The sequence below is a fragment of the Neoarius graeffei genome, chromosome 2 (genome assembly GCF_027579695.1).
Source record: "Neoarius graeffei isolate fNeoGra1 chromosome 2, fNeoGra1.pri, whole genome shotgun sequence".
Classification (NCBI taxonomy): domain Eukaryota; kingdom Metazoa; phylum Chordata; class Actinopteri; order Siluriformes; family Ariidae; genus Neoarius; species Neoarius graeffei.
Window position 1 is genome coordinate 21,917,836 of NC_083570.1, and position 23,660 is coordinate 21,941,495.

The window sequence follows — 23,660 nt, forward strand, 5'->3', positions numbered from 1 at the left end:
TGAGGAGAAAATGAAGGAAGGCTGAAAGAGCTTGGAAAGCTACTAAACTGACCATGCATCTTGAACACTTACATGATATTTTAATTTCTTATAATGCCGCTGTTAAGACTGCCAGGACAGAGTATTTCTCACAACTTATTAATGCCAGTAGGCACAACCCTAGGTATTTATTTCAAACTATTAATGACCTTGATAATCCTGTTCAACAAAGAGCAGTTTCTAGCACTATTACACATTAAGATTTCTTCATTTTTTTAGTAGTAAAGTTTACAAAATCAAGAGTTCTGTTGTGTCCTCAGTCTTACAGTTAGGCAGAATGTGTAGAAAGGTTCTTATTGAGTTCATTTAGGCCTATTCCTAGGCTTATTTCTGAGCATGAACTCACTGAAATACTGCATCTGCTTAAAACAGCATCTAGTTTTGTAGATGTAATACCCACTACACTACTCAAAAGAAGTTAGTGATGTAGTAGCCCCAACTCTTTTATCTATTCTGTAAGGTTCCTTGGCCACTGGTGTGGTTCCTATCTATTTTAAAAATGCTGTGGTACATTCTTCACTCAAGAAACTTAACCTTGACCAGTCAGACCCAAATAATTATAGGCCCATCTCCATACTCTCATTTCTATCTAAAAAAATTTGTTAGAGAAAGTCATAGCCAAGCAGGTACTGGAGGTAGCAGAGTCCAATAATGTTTTTGAGAAATTTTAATCCAATTTCAGAAATAAACGTGGCATAGAAATAACGCTCCTCAGGGTTACAAATGACATTTTAATAAATTAAGATGCTGGGAATAGCTCTGTGTTAATTATCCTTGATTTAAGTGTTGTGTTCGATACCATCAATCATGACGTCATGATCAGTAGATTAAAACAATGGGTGGGAATATCAGGAACAGCACCAGCCTAGTTTTCCTCCTATTTATCAAAAAGAAATTCTGCTGTTATTGGTAGTAAGGAGCTTTCCTCCTCCCCCATGTTTACATGTGGAGTACTTCAAGGCTCAATTTTAGGTCTGATTTTATTTTCTCTATATATGCTCCAAGACATGTCATCCGTTGATATGATATTAACTTCTACTGTTATGCTGATGATTTACAGCTCTGCCTGGCTCTGGATCCCAATAATGTGGCTAACATAGCAATTCTTCTCACCTGTATTAATGACGTGAGAAATTTAATTTCCTATAACTTTCTTCAGTGTAACATGGACAAAACAGAGATTTTAGTAACTGGCCCACAACTGAACATAGCTCATGTGAAACAGGTCTTTGGTTCACTGGCACAAACTGTTGGCATGAACAGTTTTGCACTCAAGTTTCCATCAATGAACAGTTTATAACTTCAACAAAACAAAGTTCATGTTGAAAGTATAATGAATTTTCTGGTTTCACAGTTATACTGACGATATAGGACACAGTTATAGAAGCGAGTTATTTATAATCATGTTGTTATCTCTTATCACCCAAACAAGGATGGGTTCCCTTTTGGGTCTGGTTCCTCTCGAGGGTTCTTCCTCGTATCATCTGAGGATTTTTTTCCTTGCCGTCGTCGCCACAGGCTTGCTCATTGGGGATGAGTGAGGGATAAAATTAGCTCAGGTTTGGAGTCTTTAATTTTCTGGAAAGCTGCTTTGCGACAATGTCTACTGTTAAAAGTGCTATACAAATAAACTTGACTTAAACCACTATCTAGGAATTTAGGGGTGCTCTTTGACGCCAGCTTAAACTTTGAACCTCATGTTAAACTAGTATAATTGGGCTTTTATCAGTTAAGAAATATTGCAAAGGTTAGATCAGCTTTATCCTTTCAAGACACGGTATAAGTCATACGTTTTTAGTACTTCTCGTCTGGAATACTGGAATGCTTTATTTGCTACATGCAGCTCTTCCATTGCTTGTCTCAAGTTGGTACAAAATAGTGCAGCCATACTACTTACAAGATCAAGGGTTCATGAGTGTATTACCCCAACTTGGTTCCAGTTCACTGGCTACCAGTTAAATTCATAATTTATTTTAAAATTTTGTGAATTATTTTAAAGCTTTACATGGTTCAGCTCCAGAGCTTCTGGCTTTATTTTTAGTACCCTATTGGGACAACGGCCTGGGGAAACTGCCTTTAAAGCAGCGCATCGCTCCTCACACAGCCACTCTCACGGTGCTGAAGAGACAATGTGGCTATGGGGTGGAGCCCACTGACCACACACAGCTTGAGTGGCACAATCAGTGCCTGGATCCACCCTCCTCAAAGCAGCCTGGAGCATATAAAAAGGCATCATGCCGAACACAGGTTAGTCAGAGTGCTTCTACCAGAGAACTCATGCTCACTCTCCCTCCCTCTCTCTCTCTGCTCAGGCAACCTCAAGGATGCAGAAGACAAAGAGCTCGAGCCCTGTGGACTTTTCACCAGTGATCCAGGCTGTCACCAGACTGCCACCAGGACATGGCATAGCCAGCCCCTGCCAGTAACCTCATCTGGGCTCCTCGTCGCCTGCTCTGACTGCACTCACCTCAGCTCTCACTTCTCCTGCACTTCCCCGTTTTCCATTTAAACCACACACATTTTTGCACTGAAACTTGGGTTGTGTGTCTGTGCTCTCTCCCCCTCATAGCGCAAGTCCTACACTCGTGGAGAATACAGGTCTGAGCATGACACCCCCCTCCCCACAGGAGACGAACCTCCAGCAGCAGAAAAATAATACAGGAGCTTGCAAAAGGCCTACAAGTTGCACACCAGCGCCTCTCCTCTCCCCGGCTGCCTTCCAGAACCCCACCAAGAGGCCCTGCATCTGCTGCACAAGCTCACCCCCTCTGACAACATGGTATCCTATCTCTACATGTTTGAGCAGATGGCATATAGAGAAGGTTGGCCTAAAGAGGAATAGGCTCAGGCTCCACTCCCCACTGGGGAGGCCCAACTGGTCTACTTTAGCCTCCCACCGGTCATGGCAGACAAAGTACCTGCTCCTGAAAGAGCAGATACTGGGGTGCTGTGGGTTCCCTGTCTGCCAGGCCATAACACGGTTCCAGCGCTGAGTGGATTGGGCAGACGTCAACCCCATAACTAGATGGACTCACTGCTAAGAACCACAAAGCACTGGCTTCAGTCTGAGCAGCACTCCGCAATGTAGGTCATGGAGCAGGTCGCCATGGACCAGTTCCTCTGGGCACTACCCTCAAAGAGTGTATGGCCATCAGGATGTGGGTGCCCAAGACCCCCACTGAACTGGTGGGAGCCCTCATGTGTGCTTTGGTAAACCTAGACATTAAAAAACAAGAAGCTATAAGGCTATAAGGCAGGGAGCCACCAAGCCTCCAACTGCCATGTCCTGGGCCAACATGGGGGCCTGAAGGGTCAACATGGGGACCTGAAGGGTCAACATGGGGACCTGAAGGGTCAACACAGGGGCCTGAAGGGCCAACCACTGCCCCACACACCCACCTTCGCCCAATGACAAGCCCATGCCCACCACACCCAAGCAACCTCCCTCTGCCCCAGCCTGGAAGCCATGACTCACTGGCTGCATTGTCCACTCACCTTCCAGCCATCATCTACTAAGCACCCCTGTATGGGTAGAAGGCCAGCCAGTGAAAGCCCTTCTGGACTCAGGCAGCATCATCACGCTGGCCTATGGCTGCGGAGCACAGTGGTGCCATCAAGGTCACTTGCATGCATGGGGACACATGAGAGGTAGCCACCACCAACATCCGCATTGGGGATGAGATGGACAAGTGGAAATTGTCTGTAGGTGTGGTACCTGACCTCCCTGTCCCTCTCCTCCTAGGTCAGGACTGGTCTGGATTCCCAAGAGAACTGCTTGCTGCCAGGAGGATGAGGAGACGCCAGCCCTCATGGAGACCTCAGGACCACACCTCATCATCCCAAGACATGTGCCTGGCTGGGGGACACAGGGAAGCTGAGGACTGCGCTGCTGAAGGTGAGTCACACAATCTCTAATCCACTCTCTGTGTGTGTTTAAGCAGATGACATGTGACAGGAACTCTGAGCAGGAGCAGGATGAATGGCTGAAGAACTGCTGTAGGCAGGTGTGCTTTGTTGAGAGCGAAGAGCAGAAGCCAGGGCAGCCAACCCGCAGCTCCCACTTCCTGGTCCACCGTGGGTTGCTCTCAGGCTTGTAGTACTCGAGTCCGACTCATGCCCTAATTTTAAGGACTCCTGACTTGACTTGAGCACCGATGACTCAGACTTGGACTCATGCATTAAGTGTATTCAGACCTGTAAATTGGGGACTCGGATTTTTTCTTTATTTTTTGTAACATGCCATAATAATTTGGCATGAGGAATTTATATCTACGTTAATTTTTATACTAATTTCATGCAAGGGAATGTACATTCACCTGTTCATACATCATGCTCAGGAACAAACTAACATTAATGGTGCTAAAATGCATGGAGAGAATGCCCCTAAGATTGTCTACTTTGCTTATACAGACTTCTCGTGCAGTGGGAAAAATGCACTGCTACACGTTCCATATGTAGAAGAACTACTCAGGAGACGATGGGGATAACCTTGAACTTCAATCATCATTTGGCAAGACTACACCCAGAGAAGTAAGTAACACGCTATGTTCATTGCTCTGTTGATGGCGGGGCTTGCTTACTGAGCAATTAACTAGCCAGTGTTAACCCTCTTTCATGTTATTTGCCTTGTTGATAGAGGGGCTTGCCGAGTGATGAACAAGCTTTTTATCTGTAGCCTGACCAGACCACCTGAGGGTAGTCTGGGCTCCTTGCCACCTGCTCTGACCTGTTCCCTATTTTTCATTAAAACTACAAACATTTTTGCACTGAGACTTGGGTAGTTTGTTTGTGTTCTCTCCCCCTCACAGCGCAAGTCATACACCTATCAAAGAGCTAGACTCCTACATTCACCTGACCAAGGCTTACTTGTTGTTCCAAAGTCCAGACTATAGACCAAAGGCAATACAGCTTTCAGCTGACTCACTCACCATTTTTGTCTGATGTAAAAAAATAAATTATCATTCAGCATTTGTAGATGCTCTTGGTTCTTAATTGGTTTATGTCTTCACAATTATATTTATTCACTCAGTTTTTACATCCTATTTTTATCTTTATTTGATTGTAATATACCATTTGTAATTTACACATTTACTTTTTATTCATGTTTATTATTTATTTATATATTAAATCACCATCACTCTTCCTTTTATTTAGACATTTTCCTGGAATGCCTTTATTTAATTTTTTTTTAAATCATGATTCACTTTGTGCTTCCTGGCTTGAAAAGTATTATTATTACTACTCAAACAAAACATATTGATATTAGGGCTGTCAAGATGTGGCAACAGGGGCATGGTCAAGTGTCAGCTATGGATGGAGAGGAGGCAGGTAGAACCTGGCTCACCAGTGTCAGATTGCTGGAAGTCTGTGTGTCCCCTTTGTGTGTGTTTGTGGAGAGAAGCCAGTAACCAGAGAGAGAGAGAGAGAGAGAGAGAGAGAGAGAGAGAGAGGTGAGCAGACGAGCACAGTGTGTGTGCGCGCATGCCTAGTGTGAAAGAAAATGCTGAAAAGCGAAACTTAGCGAAAATAATATACACCTCGAGTTCTCACAAGTCTGTTTCTTAATTACATGTTTTGTGATTAAATGTAAATAATTGCATGCATCAGTATTTGTCGTGAGAAGCATTTAAATACATTAATTCTTTATGCAATCTGTAAAGTTTCCTATGGAGGAGGAGGCAGGATCAAGCACCATGAGGGCTCATCCATGACCTTGCCAGTGTCTACCAGATGCAACACCAAGCGCTTGTCAACATGTGCACAGAGCAGCATTTCCAGGCACTGCTCCAAGCCCAGCAGTAGGATCAGCAAGTGCTCCGGGGTCTGACTGAATTGGCAGGCACCCCAGCAGCAACAGCCATGGCAGTCTTGGGCTCACACCACGTCACCCCCACCAAGATGGGTCCACAGGATGACCCTGTGGTATTCATTGACTTGTTCGAGTAAGCCGTGGAGGTGTGGGGTTAGGTGGAAGCACAGTGGGTGGTCCAGCTACTGCCACCCTTGTTGAGGGATGCCCAGCTCACAGCCCAGCAGCTGCCCACCACTAACATGCTGGAGTACCCAGACCTCTGCAGCAGGTCAGACATTGTGCAGCAGCTCCGGGTGTTTGCTGAGGAGCATGGCACTGAGATGAGTCATCGACATGGTGGTACTGGAACAATTCATCGTCCAGCTACCAGTGGGAACAGCAGAGTAGGTCCAGTGCTACTGCCTGGCATTGCTGGATGAGATGATCCAGCTGCCCAGGAACCATTTTGGCAGCATTTCCTGTGGTAGGCAGGCACCCCACCCCTTCTCCCTCTCTATCTTGTCCTTTCCCTTCTCTCCCTGCTCACCTCCATCCCTAAACCAAGCGGGGGGGCTCCTCTGAAGCCAGTTCCCCAAAACCGGGCTCTCTCCCCTTTCATCTCCTTCTGTATCTGTCCCTTCTGTGTCTTTCTCCTCTTCCTGGACCTGGGTACTTCCAGGACCAATGACGTGTGATTGAGTTGGGGGCGTTGGTCCGGATCCCTGACACACCACAGGTCATTCGTGATTGAGCTGAGACAGATCACATACTCATAATTATCCAGGGGTGTACCTACCACACTTTGGCGGTTTCAGGATGCAATCAGACCACAATTCACCAATGCCTGGTTCAAGGCGAGGAACTGAGTAAAACACACTGGGTGAAAGTGAGACGTGTGCATGGGCATGGGTATCTCTGGTATCCATCCTAATTCAATATCGGACAGAAAAGCATAGTGTTGAGGTGGCAGTTAGTCCCTGCCTCACCCATCTGCTGATTTTGGGGACTAACTGGCCAGATTTAAAACATTAGTGAAGAGCATATTTGCAGATGAATCCTGCCATAATGTAGTGCAGAAGAATGCCAGCATGGAAGGCTGGGGAGGCAGTCTCAAGGGCCATCAACATCAACTCACCATCATGGAGACACAGGGGCTGGAGAAGTCTCCACTCCTACAGCCCTCACCAGGATTCCCCTCGGGGATATCCCTCTGAAGCAGACACACAATGAGACCCTAAGGACAATTCACATCCTGCCTCCCAGCTGTTTGAGCTGCTTCCTTCTGGGAGGCGCTTCAGATGTATTAAAACAAGGACGACCAGAATGAAAAACAGCTTCTTCCCAAGAGGCATCACCATACTGAACTCTGAGAGGAAACACCACCAGCCACAAATATAATGTCTACATTATGCAAAACATCTGTCACTGCTGCTTTCACATTCTGTGCAATACAAATTATTTATTATTTATTCTGTACATAGCTCATTCATATTCATACTTGGATATAAGACACTTTTATACTTATTTTTATACTTATTTCAATTTTTGTAATGTTTATTTGTTAGGATTTAGGGTTTTTTTAATTTTATTTTTATACTTACTTTTTTGCACTGGAAAGGGAGAAGCTCTCCAATCTCGTTATACAATTGATTGTAAAATGACAATAAAGGGCATTCTATTCTATCTTTGATCAAGTGAGAGTAATCAATGGTCAAAAGATCCAGCCTAACATTGTGCTCTCTTACCCATACTATGCTCACATTAAAGACAGACCATGCTAGAATTTGGGATAAGTGGCCCAAGGACCTATTATTCACAGTGTGAGAGGTCCTGTAAGCCTCCACGGGGTTTTCACCATCTTAATTATTGTACAGGTGCAAGCCACAGGGCATCCTGGACATCATTCACAAAAATCGGGAGTAGGGACCTTCATCTAGCAAAAAGAAAATTCAATATGTTCTTGACCTGGGAGCAAAGCTCCACACACTGAGTCAGCTAACACAGGAATATTTGCTACAGGCACAAGAACAACAATCTTGGCTGCGTAATAGCGGTGGCTTGGCTGCAGTAATTTGCACTGAGAGATATGGTTTCCCTTTCACTCCTCATGTCAAGCTCTAAATTGCTCACAAAGAAGCAAGGGCCCTTCGAGGTCACATGGCGAGTCAGGGATGCTGTCTATGAGGTGAAACAAAGATAGGGACAGCAGATATACCACCTCAACCTGCTTAAACCCTGCAGGGAGTTGATCCCTGTGGCACTGTCAATGGTGGTCCCCAAGACGGAGGAGCTGGGACTGGAGATAAATCTAAAAGCAGCTTCTCAATCCATCTTGCTCCACTGTGGGGATCATCTCTCGCTGTTCCAACTCACAGAGGTTGCCAAGTTGCAGGCAGAATTTTCCAACATGTTCTCACTTCTAGACGGTCACAATAATCTCATAGAGCATCACACAGAACATCACACTGAAACACTCCCAGGGGTGGTGGTACCCCATCGTTGCCCTCAGCACAATGTGCTAAAGTTCGAGATGAACTTCAGGCTATGCTCAAAGTTGATGCATACCCACTGCCTTGCATTGACAAAATGCTCGATCAATTAGGCACGGGTTGCTTTTATTCAATACTGGATTTGGCAAAGGGATATCAGATATTGACTTCTTTATCCCATGAGAAAACGGCCTTTACCACCCCCATTTGGTTTGCACCAATTCATCACCTTTCCATTTGGGTTGATTGGGGCCCCCCCAGTGTTTCAGCAACTCATGCACAGAATCCTCCAAGCACACACCACCTACACCACTGCCTACCTAGATGACATTATTATCTATAATAATGATTGACAATGGCACATTCAACATTTAAGGGTTGTTCTAAGGTTGTTGAGATGCATGCTCATGGGATGGGCTCATGATGAACCCACAGAAGTCTGTGATTGGATTGGTGGAAGTAGGGTATCTGGGCCTCCAATTGGGTCATGAGCAGGTGCATCCCCAAATTAACAAGACAGCAGGAATTGCGGCCTGCCCGAAGTCCAAGACCAAGAAAGAGGTAAGACAGTTCCTGGGGCTAGCTGGCAATTATTGTAGGTTCATGTCTAACTATTCAGATATCTCCAGCCCATGAACTGATCTCACTAAAAAGGGACTGCCAGATCCAGTCAAGTGGACGGAGCTATGCGAACAGGCATTTACTCAGGTAAAATCTGCACTCTGTGGTGGATCACTCCTACACTCTCATGACTTTTCTATCCCCTTTATTTTACAGACAAATGTGTTGGAGAAAGGGCTTGGGCTGTTTTGTCCCAGGTGGTGGAGGGAAAGGAGCACCCTGTGCTGTACATCAGCTGAAAACTCTTGGTGCAGGAGACAAAGTACAGCACCATAGAAAAGGAATATCTGGCCATCAAGTGGGCAGTCCTCACCCTCCGTTACTACCTGCTGGACACTCTTTCACCTTCTGTCATACCCCACTCCAGTGGCTCCATCGCATGAAGGATGCCAATATGCAGATCACTTGTTGATGTCTGGCTGTTCAGCCATTCAATTTTGAGGTGATCCACAGTCAGTGAATCGGTGGCAGGCTGGATGTCTCCCCAGCCTCAGTCAAGAGGTGGGGGTATGTGGAAGCAGAGGCGGGATTGAGCACTGGGCTATGAATGGAGATCGAAGCCACGAGAGGTGAGAGACAAAAGAGTTACACCTGCAATGTATTAATGTGAATGAGTGTGTTCTGTATTGCAGTGAGTGGTTGAAGGCATAAAGGAGAAAGCTGAGAACTACAAGGAGAGAGAAAAAAAGCAGAAAACCACTACAGAACCATGTGTGTCTGTGTTGTGAATCTCAGTGTGAGACCTGCACATGAAAAGAGAAACCATGCTGAAAAGTGAAACTAAAATAAATGCCAGTTGCATTCACCCACGTGTCTAAGCACCTTCAGTCTCTCGAGCCTCAGATGTGTTACACCTCTGTTAACCCCCTGTCCTCTACCACTGAAACTGGCCTGCAGTCCATTGCATTCCACTTAGCTACAGAGTTGGTTAATCTGTCAAAAGTGGACTTACTCAGTTTGCGTTTGAACAGCCGTGAGAGCGTCTTGAAAGAGTGGTTTCTCATGGTGCTTGCCTTAGTTCAGATCTAAGCTAGGTCTGACCAAGTTTGCTGCTAAGTGCATTTCATTGAGGTGATATTTCAGACTTAAACGCTCCAATGGTAAGAAAATTCCTTACTGTAGAAACTGCACAGAAAAGTGCTCCTATCAACAGTTCCATATGGGAGGTTTTTTTTTAATGCAAATTTTAAATGCTTCCATCATGTTTACAAAGCTACAGTGGACAGTAGTATAATTGTGTGATGTATGGGGTCAGGAGGCATCAGAGAGTGAAATTAACCCATGTTAATTTTTGGTGATGTTATTTTTCCCTATAAATACTCAAAATTAACATGTCAACAACCCTAACTTGTATATAAAAACTGAATCTCACCTGCGCACATGCTTGTTTTTGTCCCTGCATCTGCCCCTGTGTCTCTTTGTGTCCTCTTTTCCCTAAAACAACATTTAATAATTCAGACACATACAAAAAAAATTGTTTGAACAAGAGCACCATGTATGCAGAACAGGCAGGCATGAACAACTGAAATTTTAACATAATGCTTTAAGAATCTGCCAGTCATTACCTGATCTTCGCTAGAGGATGTTGACGATCTGTGTTTCTTTCGTTCTTTCTTATGCTTCTTTGCTTTGGTCTTTTTTCTGAGCATCGCTGCTGCCTGCGATATACAATGGTGTGGATTCAACAGGGGAAAAGAGCATTTGTTCACTTTAAAATCGAAACACAGAAATCTCAACAAATGTTATTCTTTTTGGACATATTAGAGGGAACATGCCTTAAAGTTTTATTAAATGGCTCATATGTAATTCTATCATTTATTTCATGAAAGACCCATTCACCTGTGGTTCTGTGAGCAGAAACTCAGATTGTTCCTACTACCTATAGAAGTAAAAAGTATAATATAATGGTACCATGCTATAGTATACTTATAGATATACTGTGTAAAGAGTAAAATACTAGATAAAGTCTACACTGGCCAGCCAAAAAAAAAAAGTGTCACCATTTGGATTTAAATAGGCAAATACTGTACTTAAGAGCCTTTGATTGGATAATTACTGCAATAATTAATATGTTTCAGTTGGCAACAATTCTATTAACCCTAACTGATGCAGTGAGTAGCTTCTCATTTCTTAAACAGCCTTGTCGGCAGACATATCCCATGGTTGTGGAAAAGAGGTCACTGTATTTCAGAAAGGTCAAATTACTGGCCTGCATCAATCAAAGAAAACAACCAAGGAAATTGCTGAAATGACTGGAATTGGGTTAAGAACTGTCCAGGACATTATGAAAACCTGGAAGGATAGTGATGAACCATCAAGTTCACGGAAAAAATGTGGTCAGAAAAAAACCCTGACTGACCGTTATTGGAGATCAGTTAAACACGAAGTCAAATCGTAGAAAATCGACAGTAGAACTCACAGCTATACTTAATAGTGAAAGTCACTGCATTTCCACATGCAAGATGCGACAATAACTCTCAGTATTGGGACTAAACGGCTGTGCGATCACAAGATAACCACTTGTTAGTGAGGCTAATCAGAAAAAAAAGGCTTCAATTTTCTAGGGGTTATAAAGATTGGACTCTGGAGCAATGGAAAAAGGTCATGTGGTCTGATGAGTCCAGATTCTACTCCAAAGTGACAGGCGCATCAGGGTAAGTAAGGATATGAATGAAGCGATGCATCCATCATGCATAGTGGCCACTGTACAAGCCTTTGGAGGCTGTGTTATGATCTGGGGTTTCTTCAAGTGGTCAGGTCAAGGCTCAGCAACATTATGTGGCAATAAAATTAAGTTGGCTGACTACCTGAATGGACTGAATGACCAGGTTCTCTCATCAATGGATTTTTTTCTTCCTTCAAATTGTGAAAGTGTGGTTCAGGGAGCATGAAGAATCATTTTCACACATGAATTGACCACCACGAGTCCTGACTCTCCTGGCATCAATACAAGATCTTGGCAAAAAAAATATTGAAACACTACACAGAAACAAATGTTGTGATGTTGCATAAAGTTGTCAAAACAATGCCGTGGCAAATGCATGCTGTAATCTAAGCTAAATGCAGTCCAACAAAATATTAGTGTGCGCCACTTTATTTTGGCTAGGCAGTTGATACACTATGGAAAGTAAATGTATATATATTACATAAAGTATACAATGATTCATTCATTCATCTTTAATAACTGCTTTATCCTGGTCAGGGTTGTGGTTGACCTGAAGCCTGTGCCAGGAACACTGAGCATAGGGTAGAACAAATCACAGAGGATTGGACGCCAGTCCATCGCAGGGCTACATGAACACACACACACACACACACCTAGATGTACTTAAGCATATTCTACCTACCTGCATGTTTTTAGTAGGTGAGGGGAAACTGGAGAACCTGTAGACATGGAGAAAACATAAGGTCACTCACACAGACAGTAATCTGAGCTCAGGATCCAACCAGCAACCCTGAGCTGTGAGGAGGTAGTGCACCACTATCACCACCATGCCACCCACCAACACAAATTACCTCTCCCTAACTATACACATAGGTGTACAAACAAGGTAGCGCTAATAAATAACTAAGTGATAAGTATACACTGTGTCATGGCTGTGCTGTGAGCGGTCTTCCATCCCTGGTCACTGGTTGTTCACAACTGTGGATAACAAAACCCTATTAAGATTCAGGACTGTATACATACAAAACTAAAGGTACAGTGGTACTTGAACGTTTTTGAACCCTTTAGAACTTTCTATATTTCTGCATAAATATGACCAAAAACATGAGCAGATTTTCACACACGTCCTAAAAATAGATAAAGAGAACCCAATTAAACAAATGAGACAAAAATATTATATTTGGTAATTTATTTATTGAGGAAAAATGATCCAATGTTACATATGTGTGAGTGGCAAAAATATGTGAATGCCTAGGTTTAGCAGTTAATTTGAAGGTGAAATTAAAATTGGGGGTTTTTAAATCAATGGGATGACAATCAGGTGTGAGAAGGCATCCTGTTTTATTTAAAGAATAGGGATCTATCAAAGTTGATACTCATGAGACTGCAAATGATTTAAAAAAAAAACAAAACAAAACTATACATCAAAGTGTTTAGACTCCACCAATACAAAGTCAGACAGATGGAGGAAATTCAAGATCACCGTTATCCTCCCCAAGAATGGTCACCTAACAAAGATCACTCCAAGAGTAAGGCGTGAGTCCACCAGATCACAGAGGTACCCAAGGTAACTTCTAAGCAACTAAAGGACTTTCTCAGATTGTTTAATGTTCATGAGTCCATCATCAGGATAATGCTGAACAACAGCGGTGTGCATGGCAGAGATGTAAGGATAAATCCCAAAAGAACATTGTTGCCCATCTTTAGTTTGCCCAAGCGAGAAGGCTATTGGAAATATTTTGTGGACGGACGAGACCAAAATAGAACTTTTTGGTTTAAATGAGAATCATTATGTTTCGAGCAAGGAAAATACTGCATTCCAGTATAAGAACCTTATCCCATCTATGAAACATGGTGGTGGCAGCATATGCTGCATCCTGACCAGGAAGGCTTGCCATTATTAATGGAACAATGAATTCTGAATTATTCCAGCGAATTTTCAAGGAAAAGGTCATAACATCTGTCTGTTAATTTAATCTCAAGAGAAAGTAGGTCATGCAGCAAGACAATGACCCAAAGCATACAAGTCATTCTACCAAATAATGGTTAAAAGAAGAAAAAAAAAAAGTTATGTTTTGGAATGGCCAAGTCAAAGTCCTGACTTTAATCCAATAGAAATGTTATATGAACAGTTCATGTCAGGAAACCCACCAACATCCCAGAGTTGAATGAATCTGTTCCGTACAGAGAAACGAGGGAAACTTTCTCCAGGCCGAGATGCAAGACTGATCAATAAGAGTCAAAATGTGCAATTTTTCCGAGCCTCTCAATAAGGCAATTTTTTCTTTTCTATACTTTTTCACGGTAGATGATGCAAATAGCCCTCTGTATTTAATCCTTTGTTTGTCTAATTTTTATTTGTTATCTGTTTGACTTTTTCTTGCTACTGTAACACGTGAATTTCCCCGATGTGGGATGAATAAAGTGAATCTAATCGAAGAGGGTATTTACATTACAGGCATTTAGCAGACGCTCTTATCCAGAGTGATATACAACGTACTCAGAGCAGCCTGGGGGTTAGGTGCCTTGTTCAAGGGCACATCAGCAATTCCTGCTGGTCCAGGGAATCGAACCAGCAACCTGTCAGCCATGCCAGATACTGAAAGCAAACGTTCACATACTTTTGCCACCCATAGATATGTAATGTTGGATCATTTTCCTCAATAAATAAATGACCAAGCATAATATTTACATTACCGTTCAAAAGTTTGGGGTCACCCAGACAATTTTGTGTTTTCCATGAAAAGTCACACTTTTATTTACCACCACAAGTTGTAAAACGAATAGAAAATATAGTCGAGACATTTTTCTGGCCATTTTGAGCATTTAATCGACCCCACAAATGTGATGCTCCAGAAACTCAATCTGCTCAAAGGAAGGTCAGTTTTATAGCTTCTCTAAAGAGCTCAACTGTTTTCAGCTGTGCTAACATGATTGTACAAGGGTTTTCTAATCATCCATTAGCCTTCTGAGGCAATGAGCAAACACATTGTACCATTAGAACACTGGAGTGAGAGTTGCTGGAAATGGGCCTCTATACACCTATGGAGATATTGCACCAAAAACCAGACATTTGCAGCTAGAATAGTCATTTACCACATTAGCAATGTATAGAGTGGATTTCTGATTAGTTTAAAGTGAAAAGAACAGTGCTTTTCTTTCAAAAATAAGGACATTTCAAAGTGACCCCAAACTTTTGAACGGTACTGTATGTCTCTTTTTTAAATTGGGTTCTCTTTATTTACTTTTAGCTGAAAATGTGATGTTGCAGATTTATGCAGAAAACTCCTAAAGGGTTCACAAATTTTCAAGCACCATTGTATGTACCTGATAAAATGTGCTTTTGGTACCTGAGATTTTTTTAACCAGTTAATAAGTTATTAGGTAAATAAGAGAGGTTATAAAGTAATAAGTTTATTAGGCTATATTTCTGCATTGCTATACCGTCTTCTGGATAAACGAACGCACCTGAATGGATCACAATTTGTCAGCTTTCTCGCATTACCAGGTCTGATTTGTATGAAGACTGAATGAGAGAAAGATTAGACTCACACTCAAGTCTCTATTTTGCTTCCTTACTTACACCATAAAAGCTCATTTTAACTGTAATGCTAACTTGGTGCATTCATTTTTATCGTTACCTCGAACTAACATTAATTCTTCACAATTTAAGTACTAAAAAACCGCTCATAACGTCACCATATCTTTAAACTTCACGCTCTTGTCATATTACTGGGATATTAAACTGAGAGAAAATGTCACTTGCCGGAGTTTTATAGACTGGACCGAGTGTCTAGCTGCTTCAAATTCAGACGTGTTGTTTTTTTTTTATTCCACTCGTATTCAGGATGATGACGTCACCAAAACAGCCAATCAGCGAACAGAAATGGGCTGATGTAGCCCAATCACAGAGCTGGAGGCGGGATTTATCAGAATATGGGTAGGGGTTTGGGATTGGGTCGCTCTTTTGTCACGTGTGACCTATGCAGGATCGAGATTGGCTAATTTGTTCTGGATTGTGTGGAGTTTTTGTGAGGAGGCTCAAAACGTCATTAATTCACAATTTATTTTATAATAATTTTTTATTAAAGAAGAGGAAACTTTCTATTGATTTATTTCGCAATAGAAACATATACATAACATGTGAACATATAAGTATTGCGGAGGATAACACAAAAAGTAAAAATACTTATTTCCATTGTGGTCCTCGATATTTCATTTCCATACGACATGGCAAAACATCATCAATACAATAAAACAATATAGAGCAGGGGTTTTCAAAGTGTGGGAGAGTCAGCCCCCCCTCGGAGAGCAAATAAACAACAGCGCCCCCCCCCCAATTTTTGTTGTTGCTATACTTAATGTTCTATTCGTATTTTTAAAAAATGGTTGTACACATTTTTTTTTCTTTTTCACATTTTAAACATCTGTGCTTTTTAAAACATTTTTTTTTTAAACACATTTTAAACATCTCATAGCATCGTTAGCTAGCACCTCTTGGCAGACAACACACTGTGGCAGTGGAGCATCTTCAGATCCAGTCCATGAAAATCCAAACTTTAAATAATCGTGGTCATACTTCCTTCTTTTTCCAGTCCCCCCAGGATTCTGCGGGCCTTTATTGTGATTGTTGTGGGCTAAAATGTCTGATGTTGCGGGGGTTTTCCAAAAAAATTGCGATGAAAGTTGCAGTGTTTAGGTTTTTGTTGCGATTACATTGCGGGAGGAAGTGAAAGTTGCGAGAAATTGTTGCGATTTTCTCTTTTTGTGATTAAAATTGAGTGAGATGTTAAATATTAAGTTATTACTGAAAAACTATTGATTAAAAAACAAGGACACTGAGAAATGGTCCCATAAACAACTTTACCAATACAAAAGATTACCAGGACTACAAAAATGCAGAAAAATAGGCTTTACTTATCCAAATGCACCTGTTGGTTCAAAAGTTAAAGTGCAGAGAACCTCACAGCACAACATGAAGTTACCTTAAAATATAATATAAATGCCTCAGCTTTCATGTAAGAAAAAAAACTATTAATACTAGTACTGTGTGCAGGCAGTCTCTCCTGAAGACTAAATTAAACAATAATTATAAACTAATAAAATAAATGGCTCGGGCTTCATAGAAGAAAAAAACAATTTGAACAGAATCTCACAGTATGATGCTGAAGCTGCCTAAACAATGGAAAATAAAATACCATTTTGGCAAAAATGTTGGCATCCATTACTTTCTTGTATTAAGTAAAAAAAAAAATAAAGTGCACACAGTGCTTCACTGTAAACATACACTTTCAGTAACAGAATTTAAGCCTATATAAACACTGACTCGCACATCATGCAATGTTGCCAGATACTGCTGACGTTTTCCAGTCCAAAATATGTTCAAAACCCGCCAAAATGCACTTAAAACTAATCTGGCAACACTGCGCGCATGCTGCTTCTCTTGAACGTAAACATGGAAGTAAGGCGGAAGGTAGTTTGTCGACGTCACCTCAAGACGACGCCAACGATTGGTCAAATTTGCGGGAAAGTTGCGATGATTGGATATAATTGTAACACCGCCCTGAATTCGCGGGGATTGGTTGAATTTGCGCTGAAGTTGCAAATCGCAACATCCTGGAGGCTCTGGGTTTTTTTTTGCTTGGCCCAAACTCTGTCTCCTCACTCACTGTAGCTTTATTATTATTTTTTTTTATTATTATTAAAGAAAAATCAATTGGCAGTACATTACACAGTAACAAAAAAGAACAATGTCAATACTAGTAATTACAAATAAGCACATTAATAAAATTGTAATTGCTATTGCTATCAGGGGGTTACAGATTTACAGGCAAGTTAAAAATATATACAGAGTTCAGCACAAGCATTGATAGTCCTGTTAGCTTTCAAATTAGGGGAGCACAGTATAGAATACACATATTGGCTCATTTCATTCTGAAAGGCACAGAATGATGGCTTGCTGCCCAGGAATTTACCTCTGTGTATGTGATATTTAGCCATTAAAATGATAAGGTTAATGATGTGTGTGTGTGTGTGTGTGTGCTACTGCGTGTTTCACAATCTGGGAGACCAAAAAGAACATCCTTCCAGTATAGTACAAATTTCTCCCCTGTTACCTTTGAAATAAAACCACAAAGATCGTACCAAAAATCATACACAAAAGGGCAATACCAAAACAAGTGAATAACAGACTCAGGGTATGACTGACAAAACGTACAATTCTCTTCAATGTCAAGTTTGAATTTGGATTTAATGTAGGATTTAGCTGGATATATTCTATGTAATAACTTAAAAGTGACTTCTTTTACTTTATTGGAGATAAGAAAACGGTTTGGCAGAAGCCAGACCTTCCTCCACTTTATATCCTTCACAAGTTGATTCCAGTAAACTACTGAGTGTGGTGTACCAGATGTCTCTTTTTGGAGCAGTGTTCTCACAAGCTTATTACTGCATGATATTGAGAGCAAGCTTTCTCCTATGGGGGTAGAAGTTGGTGAGAATGTTGGAGTGAGTGTGAGGTGTATTCTTGCTTGACCCCTGTATAACATACATACGGGAGATGAGATCGCACCAAAGACCTTTGCATAATCCCCAGGTGTTACTGGGATTTTGTATTCTGCCAAAAATTCTTCATAGGAAAAGAGCAAGCCATTCCTGTTAAATAATTGGTCAACCAGAAAAATATTGTTGATAAACCATTGTTCCAAAAACATAGATTTACGTCTGTACAAAATATCCTTATTGTTCCATATGTAATATTTATGAGGAGAGAAGTTATGTTTGTAAATGAGACACCAAGTGAGGAAGGCCTGTCGGTGGAAAGACGACATTTTTATAGGAATTTTATGTACGTCAAAGTTACACGTGAGAAAGAAATTTAAGCCACCCAATTTTGAGATAACATGGAGCGGAATAATATTCCAAACAGATGAAGGATTGCAAAACAGATATCTTACCCAGTTCAACTTGAAGGTGTTATTTAAAGTTGTGAAGTCTATAAAGTTCATTCCTCCCTTTTCGTATGTGTTCATAAGAGTTGTTTTCTTTAAATGATGTATTCTATTTTTCCATATGAAGTTGATGAGAAGCCTATCAATTTCTCTGAGCAGTTTGTCATCCAGGTGCAAAGCGAGCGCTGCATATGTCAGTCTAGAAATGCCCTCCGCTTTGGTGATTAGAATTCTGCCTCTTAGTGATGTGTCTCTCAAGAGCCATTGATTAAGTTTTCTACGTGTTTTATCAATAATAGGGTTAAAGTTTGAAGTTACTCTTCTGTTTTCATCTTTACTGATTATAATACCTAGATATACAATTTCGTTTTTTACTGGGATGTTGTAGAGTGAGGAGACGGCACACTCCTTGATAGCCATAAGTTCACACTTGTTTATATTCAGACACAAGCCTGAGGCCTTAGAGAATTCTGTGACGGCTTCTATTGCAACTGGTATTTGTTTCTCATCTTTTAAAAAAAGAGTGGTGTCATCTGCCAGTTGGGTTATGGTTATTTCTTTGCCCACTATAGAGATACCGTCTACTGTACTAGCTTTTATATGGTCCGTTAAAAGCTGAGCTACCAGGAGGAAGAGGTAGGGGGAGGCAGGACAACCCTGCCTGATCCCTCTAGACAGACTAAACCTCGGGGATGTACCACCTTTTAGTTTAATACAACTGCTACCGTCCTTATACATAGTTTTGATGGCTGTATAGAAGTAAGCCCCAAATCCGAATTTCTTAAGCGACTGTAGAATAAATGCATGCTCTATGGTATCAAACGCTTTATAGAAATCTAAAAATAAAATAAAACCATTACTCTCAATCAGTTCTGAGTAGTCTAGAAGATCCAGGACAAGCCTGATGTTATTAGTGATGTGTCTTTTAAGCATAAAGCCAGACTGTGTTTCTGCAATCACAGAACTGAGGACTGATTTTAGTCTTCTTGCTAATAAGAGCGCAAATATTTTATAGTCGTTATTAAGCAAACATATCGGACGCCAGTTATCTATAAATAACTTGTCCTTGTGGGGTTTGGGGATTAAAGTAGTAAGACCCTGAGTCAGTGTAGGTGGAAGTTGCTCATTCATCATGCTTTCAGAAAAAACTTTAACAAGAAAGGGCGCAAGTTTTTCATTAAATAACTTGTAAAATTCTGCTGTTAGGCCATCAATACCTGGAGCTTTGTTCTTTTTAAGACCATCCACTGCGTTTTTTATTTCTTCCACTGAAATTAGCTTGTCACATGTCTCCATATCACACTTATCAATAGTTTTCACTGTCAGAGTGTTCATGAAATTGTCAGAGGAAGACTGTGAGAATCTGGATGTATATAAGTCATTATAAAAGTTGCAACAAAAGTGAGAAATCTTCTTCAGGTCCTCTGTGACCATCCCGTTTATGTTTAACCGATTAATGTCATTATTGTTGGAGTGATGTTTTTCTAGATTAAAGAAGTAATGAGAGTTCTGTTCACCTTCTTCGAGCCATTTTGCTCTAGACCTGATAAATGCACCCTTTGCTTTGAGAGTGAATAGATCATCTAACTTGACCTGTAAATTAGCTAATTCCAGTTTTTCCATCATGTGACAAAGTGTTAGGTAACTGATAAGAGAGTGATGAGATTCTAGACACCAACTTCACTTCCTCTTCCCTTTTCAACTTTGCTTTAATACTGCCAATTTTTCTGAAAAATTGACCCAATTCAAATTTTAAAAGTTCCCAGTTCCTACCAAAACAGTTTTCTTCATTTGCTTTGAACCAGTAGAGAGAAATAAGTCTATCAGCCTCTTTTTTGACTTCATCATCTTTCAGTAAGGAGTTATTAAGCTTCCAGTATATAGAGTGTGTGGTTAGTTTAGAAGGGCAGAGATTTAATTTAATGTGTATTGCTTTATGGTCTGTAAGAGGGGTAGGGCATACTTCAACCTCTACCACTTCCTTATTTAAGTTCTTAGAAATTAACCAGAAATCTATTCTAGACTTACAAGAACCTGTTTTGTTACTCCACGTGTATATCTTATCAGATGGGTGTTTTTCTCTCCAAATATCTACTAAATTAAATTTATCCATAAAACATTGGAGAAATGTGTTAGATCTGTTACGGTGCCCAGAAGGCCATTTATCCAGCTCGCTATTCAACACCATATTAAAGTCTCCCCCTAACAACAATATGGCATTAGGGAAAGAGTTAAGCCAGCTTACTAGTATGTTTTCTATAGATAATAGTAGGTTTACATTTTCTGTTCTGTTGTTATACCCATATATGTTGGCAATTAATATTATTTTGTCGTTGCACTTAATGGCATGACAAATAAAATGACCCACAGGATCGCATTCTGTTCTCAAAATTTCCCCGCTAAAACGGTTTTTCAAAGTGGCTGCCCCAGCCGACCGTTCTGTGCCATGAGAGAGCCATATTGAGTTACCCCATTGTGATCTCCAGAAGTTGTCATCATTTAAAGTAGAGTGAGACTCTTGGAAAAAGAAAATATCTGATTTAAACTGCTTAGCAAAAAGAAATAAAGCTTTGCGCTTGACATTGTTACGTAACCCCCTAGCATTGAGTGATACGAAAGACAGAGACAGATTAACAACTCTAAACAGAACAAGCAATAGATTGCTAAAGCGTTTTGTTTTTGTTAGTGGATTGGAATCTTAATATCGAGCTCAGCACCGAATTGCTGAATCTATTTATAGCTTATTGGACCCCTCACGTTTAAACTAAAATTTGAACATTTTGTGAGAAGTTATAATCCTTTGATATACTTGAGAAGTTGGTGAAATACGGATGAGTGATAAAAAAGTAGTGAGCCTAACGTGAACCAATGGCTCATTCATCCGAAGTTCAACAGAAGACCTCTTGAGGATGACTCCATGTGAATTGAAAAACAATGCAGAGGTATGTGTAAAATACAAAAAAGAAATCAACCATAATGCGAGTAGTGAGTGTAGATTAGTTAACACTAAGTTTAACTATGAATTTCAGACGCTTCAATGAAACCCTTACCACCTACAAAGTAGGCATTTTTCCCATTATCCCGTGCAGCTTTGATTTTTGGCCACAGTTTCTTACGATTGTCTCTGTCCTCTTTAGTTAAATCCTCAGCGAAGCGGAGACCGTTGACCTGGAGGAAGGAGTTTTTCTTGGCTGCCTTCCACACTGCATCCCTTAGCCGACGGGAGATGAACCGGAGGATGATGCTACGCGGCTTCGAATCAGTGCGCTTGTTTTTCCCCAGTCTGTGAGCAACGTCTATAGCATCTGCTAGTTTTTCTTTCTCTGAAGGAAGCGTTTCTTGACAAATGTTGGTTACCTCATCCATTATGTTTTCCTTAACGTTTTCCTTCTCAGGCTCCGGCACACCGTACAGTATCAGGTTCCAACGTCGCCCATACCGCTCCAGATTTGACACCCGGTTCCTGCAGTCCTTTCCCGACACTTCATAGTCTTCTACACGCTTTTCGATGCTGTTCACTTTTTCGTTCAGAGTTTGCATGTCCATGTGCACCGCCTCCAACATTTTTTCAAGTGCATCACTTCTTGAGTTGATCAGCTTTGCCAGGGCACGGACCGAGTCATCAGAAATCACTTTGTCCAAGCTTACATTATCTTTCCTGACCTGTTCACGAGCTGGCTTTTTTGCAAGAGGAGGCTTACTTGGTGTGGCAGGCAACTCAGGAAATTCATGCCGGTCGTCCACACGTAAATCCTGGCCATCGTAGCTGTGGTCGTTGAAGATTCCATTCATGCTGCATAAGGTTTCTTCCTCACTTTGTTCACTTGATCTTTTTTGTGCAGTATTCATTTCCAAGGTTCAAAGGTTCCAACTTATAGCTTTACTTTTGTAGAAGTATCTACTCATATAAGTGACCATATAAACAGTAAAAATAAAAGTGGTGCTGAGAGCTCGACAAAGTTCGACTACTCACGCCGCCATCTTCTTCCATTCCCTCACTGTAGCTTTAGGTACTAAAAATCGATCCATTTTGTCTCTGGTAAAGGCTCCTCACGTTGCGCCCCCCCTGAAGAACTCTGGCGCCCCCCGGGGGGGGGGGCGCGCCCCACACTTTGAAAAGCCCTGTATAGAGTGTAAAGTCCATGAAGCAGGTACCAGAGCAGTGATGCCAAAAGCAGAGTACAAAGAAAGAAGGAAAGAAAGAGCAGAGGTGGAGGAAGTACTGACGTTTAGTACTAAAAGTACCAATACCCAGCCAAATATCTACTTGAGTAAAAGTAGAAGTAGCACATCAAAAATCTTACTTAAGTAAAAGTACTAAGTACTACCTTTTAAATGTACTTTAAAGTACAAAAGTACAAGTACTCGCGCAATGGGTTGTCTGTCTGTGTCTGGGCTGCGCCATTACATGCACCTGCCAATATCACTTCTCACAAGCAATATACAGTACAGTATTTATACTGAAAAGATTGGTGTCAATATTGTGTGCGATTGGCAATACAATGCATACTTTTTACATTTTAAATTTAAATAATTCACTTGCCAACATATTCACAACACTGCTCTGTTAAGAGCAGTAAACAGCACCTTCTCACTAACCAATCACAACTTATCACGAGTGCTTTGCCTTTTAATTTTTCATCAACACAACACTCTGTTCAACAAATTTACCACATCCAGCATGTACAACAAATAGCCTAATGTATGTTGAAGTAGAGAAACTGTCTGTGTCTATGTAAGGTGCAATGGTATGAAAAGTAAAGACCATACACACAGGCTGAGTCATCAAAAACTGTATTGGAAAGGAAGGCCATTCACAAAACCAACATTCCTGGACTTGTAGTTACTAAAAATAATAATAATAAAGCAACCTAGAAAAACATCCTTCAATGCAGTGTTGGACATGAAATGAACATATGACTGCTGACCAGGGGCTGGTTCTCTACTCAGTAAGTAAAGACTATACAGTCTGGGTTATCAAAACCCATGGGTGCCGCCGGGGGGGAAGGGTTAGAACAATTCTAGGGGCCCAGCACTGCCATGGGGTCCTTTAAGGGGCTGATAATATGCTTTTAATGATTTTAATAAGACTTTTGAAATAACAA

At 41.2% G+C, this 23,660-nt stretch overlaps 1 protein-coding gene across 3 annotated transcripts in view; it reads right to left on the minus strand.

Annotated features, from left to right (window-relative positions):
• Positions 1-15,428, minus strand: part of swt1 (SWT1 RNA endoribonuclease homolog) — a 72,841-nt gene extending 57,413 nt beyond the window's left edge. Inside the window, exons 1-4 of one of the 3 annotated variants that reach the window (XR_009654048.1) lie at positions 15,372-15,417; positions 12,288-12,324; positions 10,506-10,598; positions 10,313-10,374 (exon numbers count right to left, since the gene is read on the minus strand). Coding sequence is in view for 2 of the 3 variants with exons in the window: in XM_060913991.1 (XP_060769974.1) it covers positions 10,313-10,374; positions 10,506-10,598; positions 12,288-12,293 (161 nt within the window). In the remaining variant the exon portion in view is untranslated. Of the gene's footprint in view, positions 1-10,312; positions 10,375-10,505; positions 10,599-11,747; positions 11,866-12,287; positions 12,325-15,371 lie in introns of those variants that run through there. The other 2 variants (XM_060913991.1, XM_060913990.1) reach the window with 2 other exon arrangements.
• Between the last annotated feature and the right edge of the window lie 8,232 nt (positions 15,429-23,660).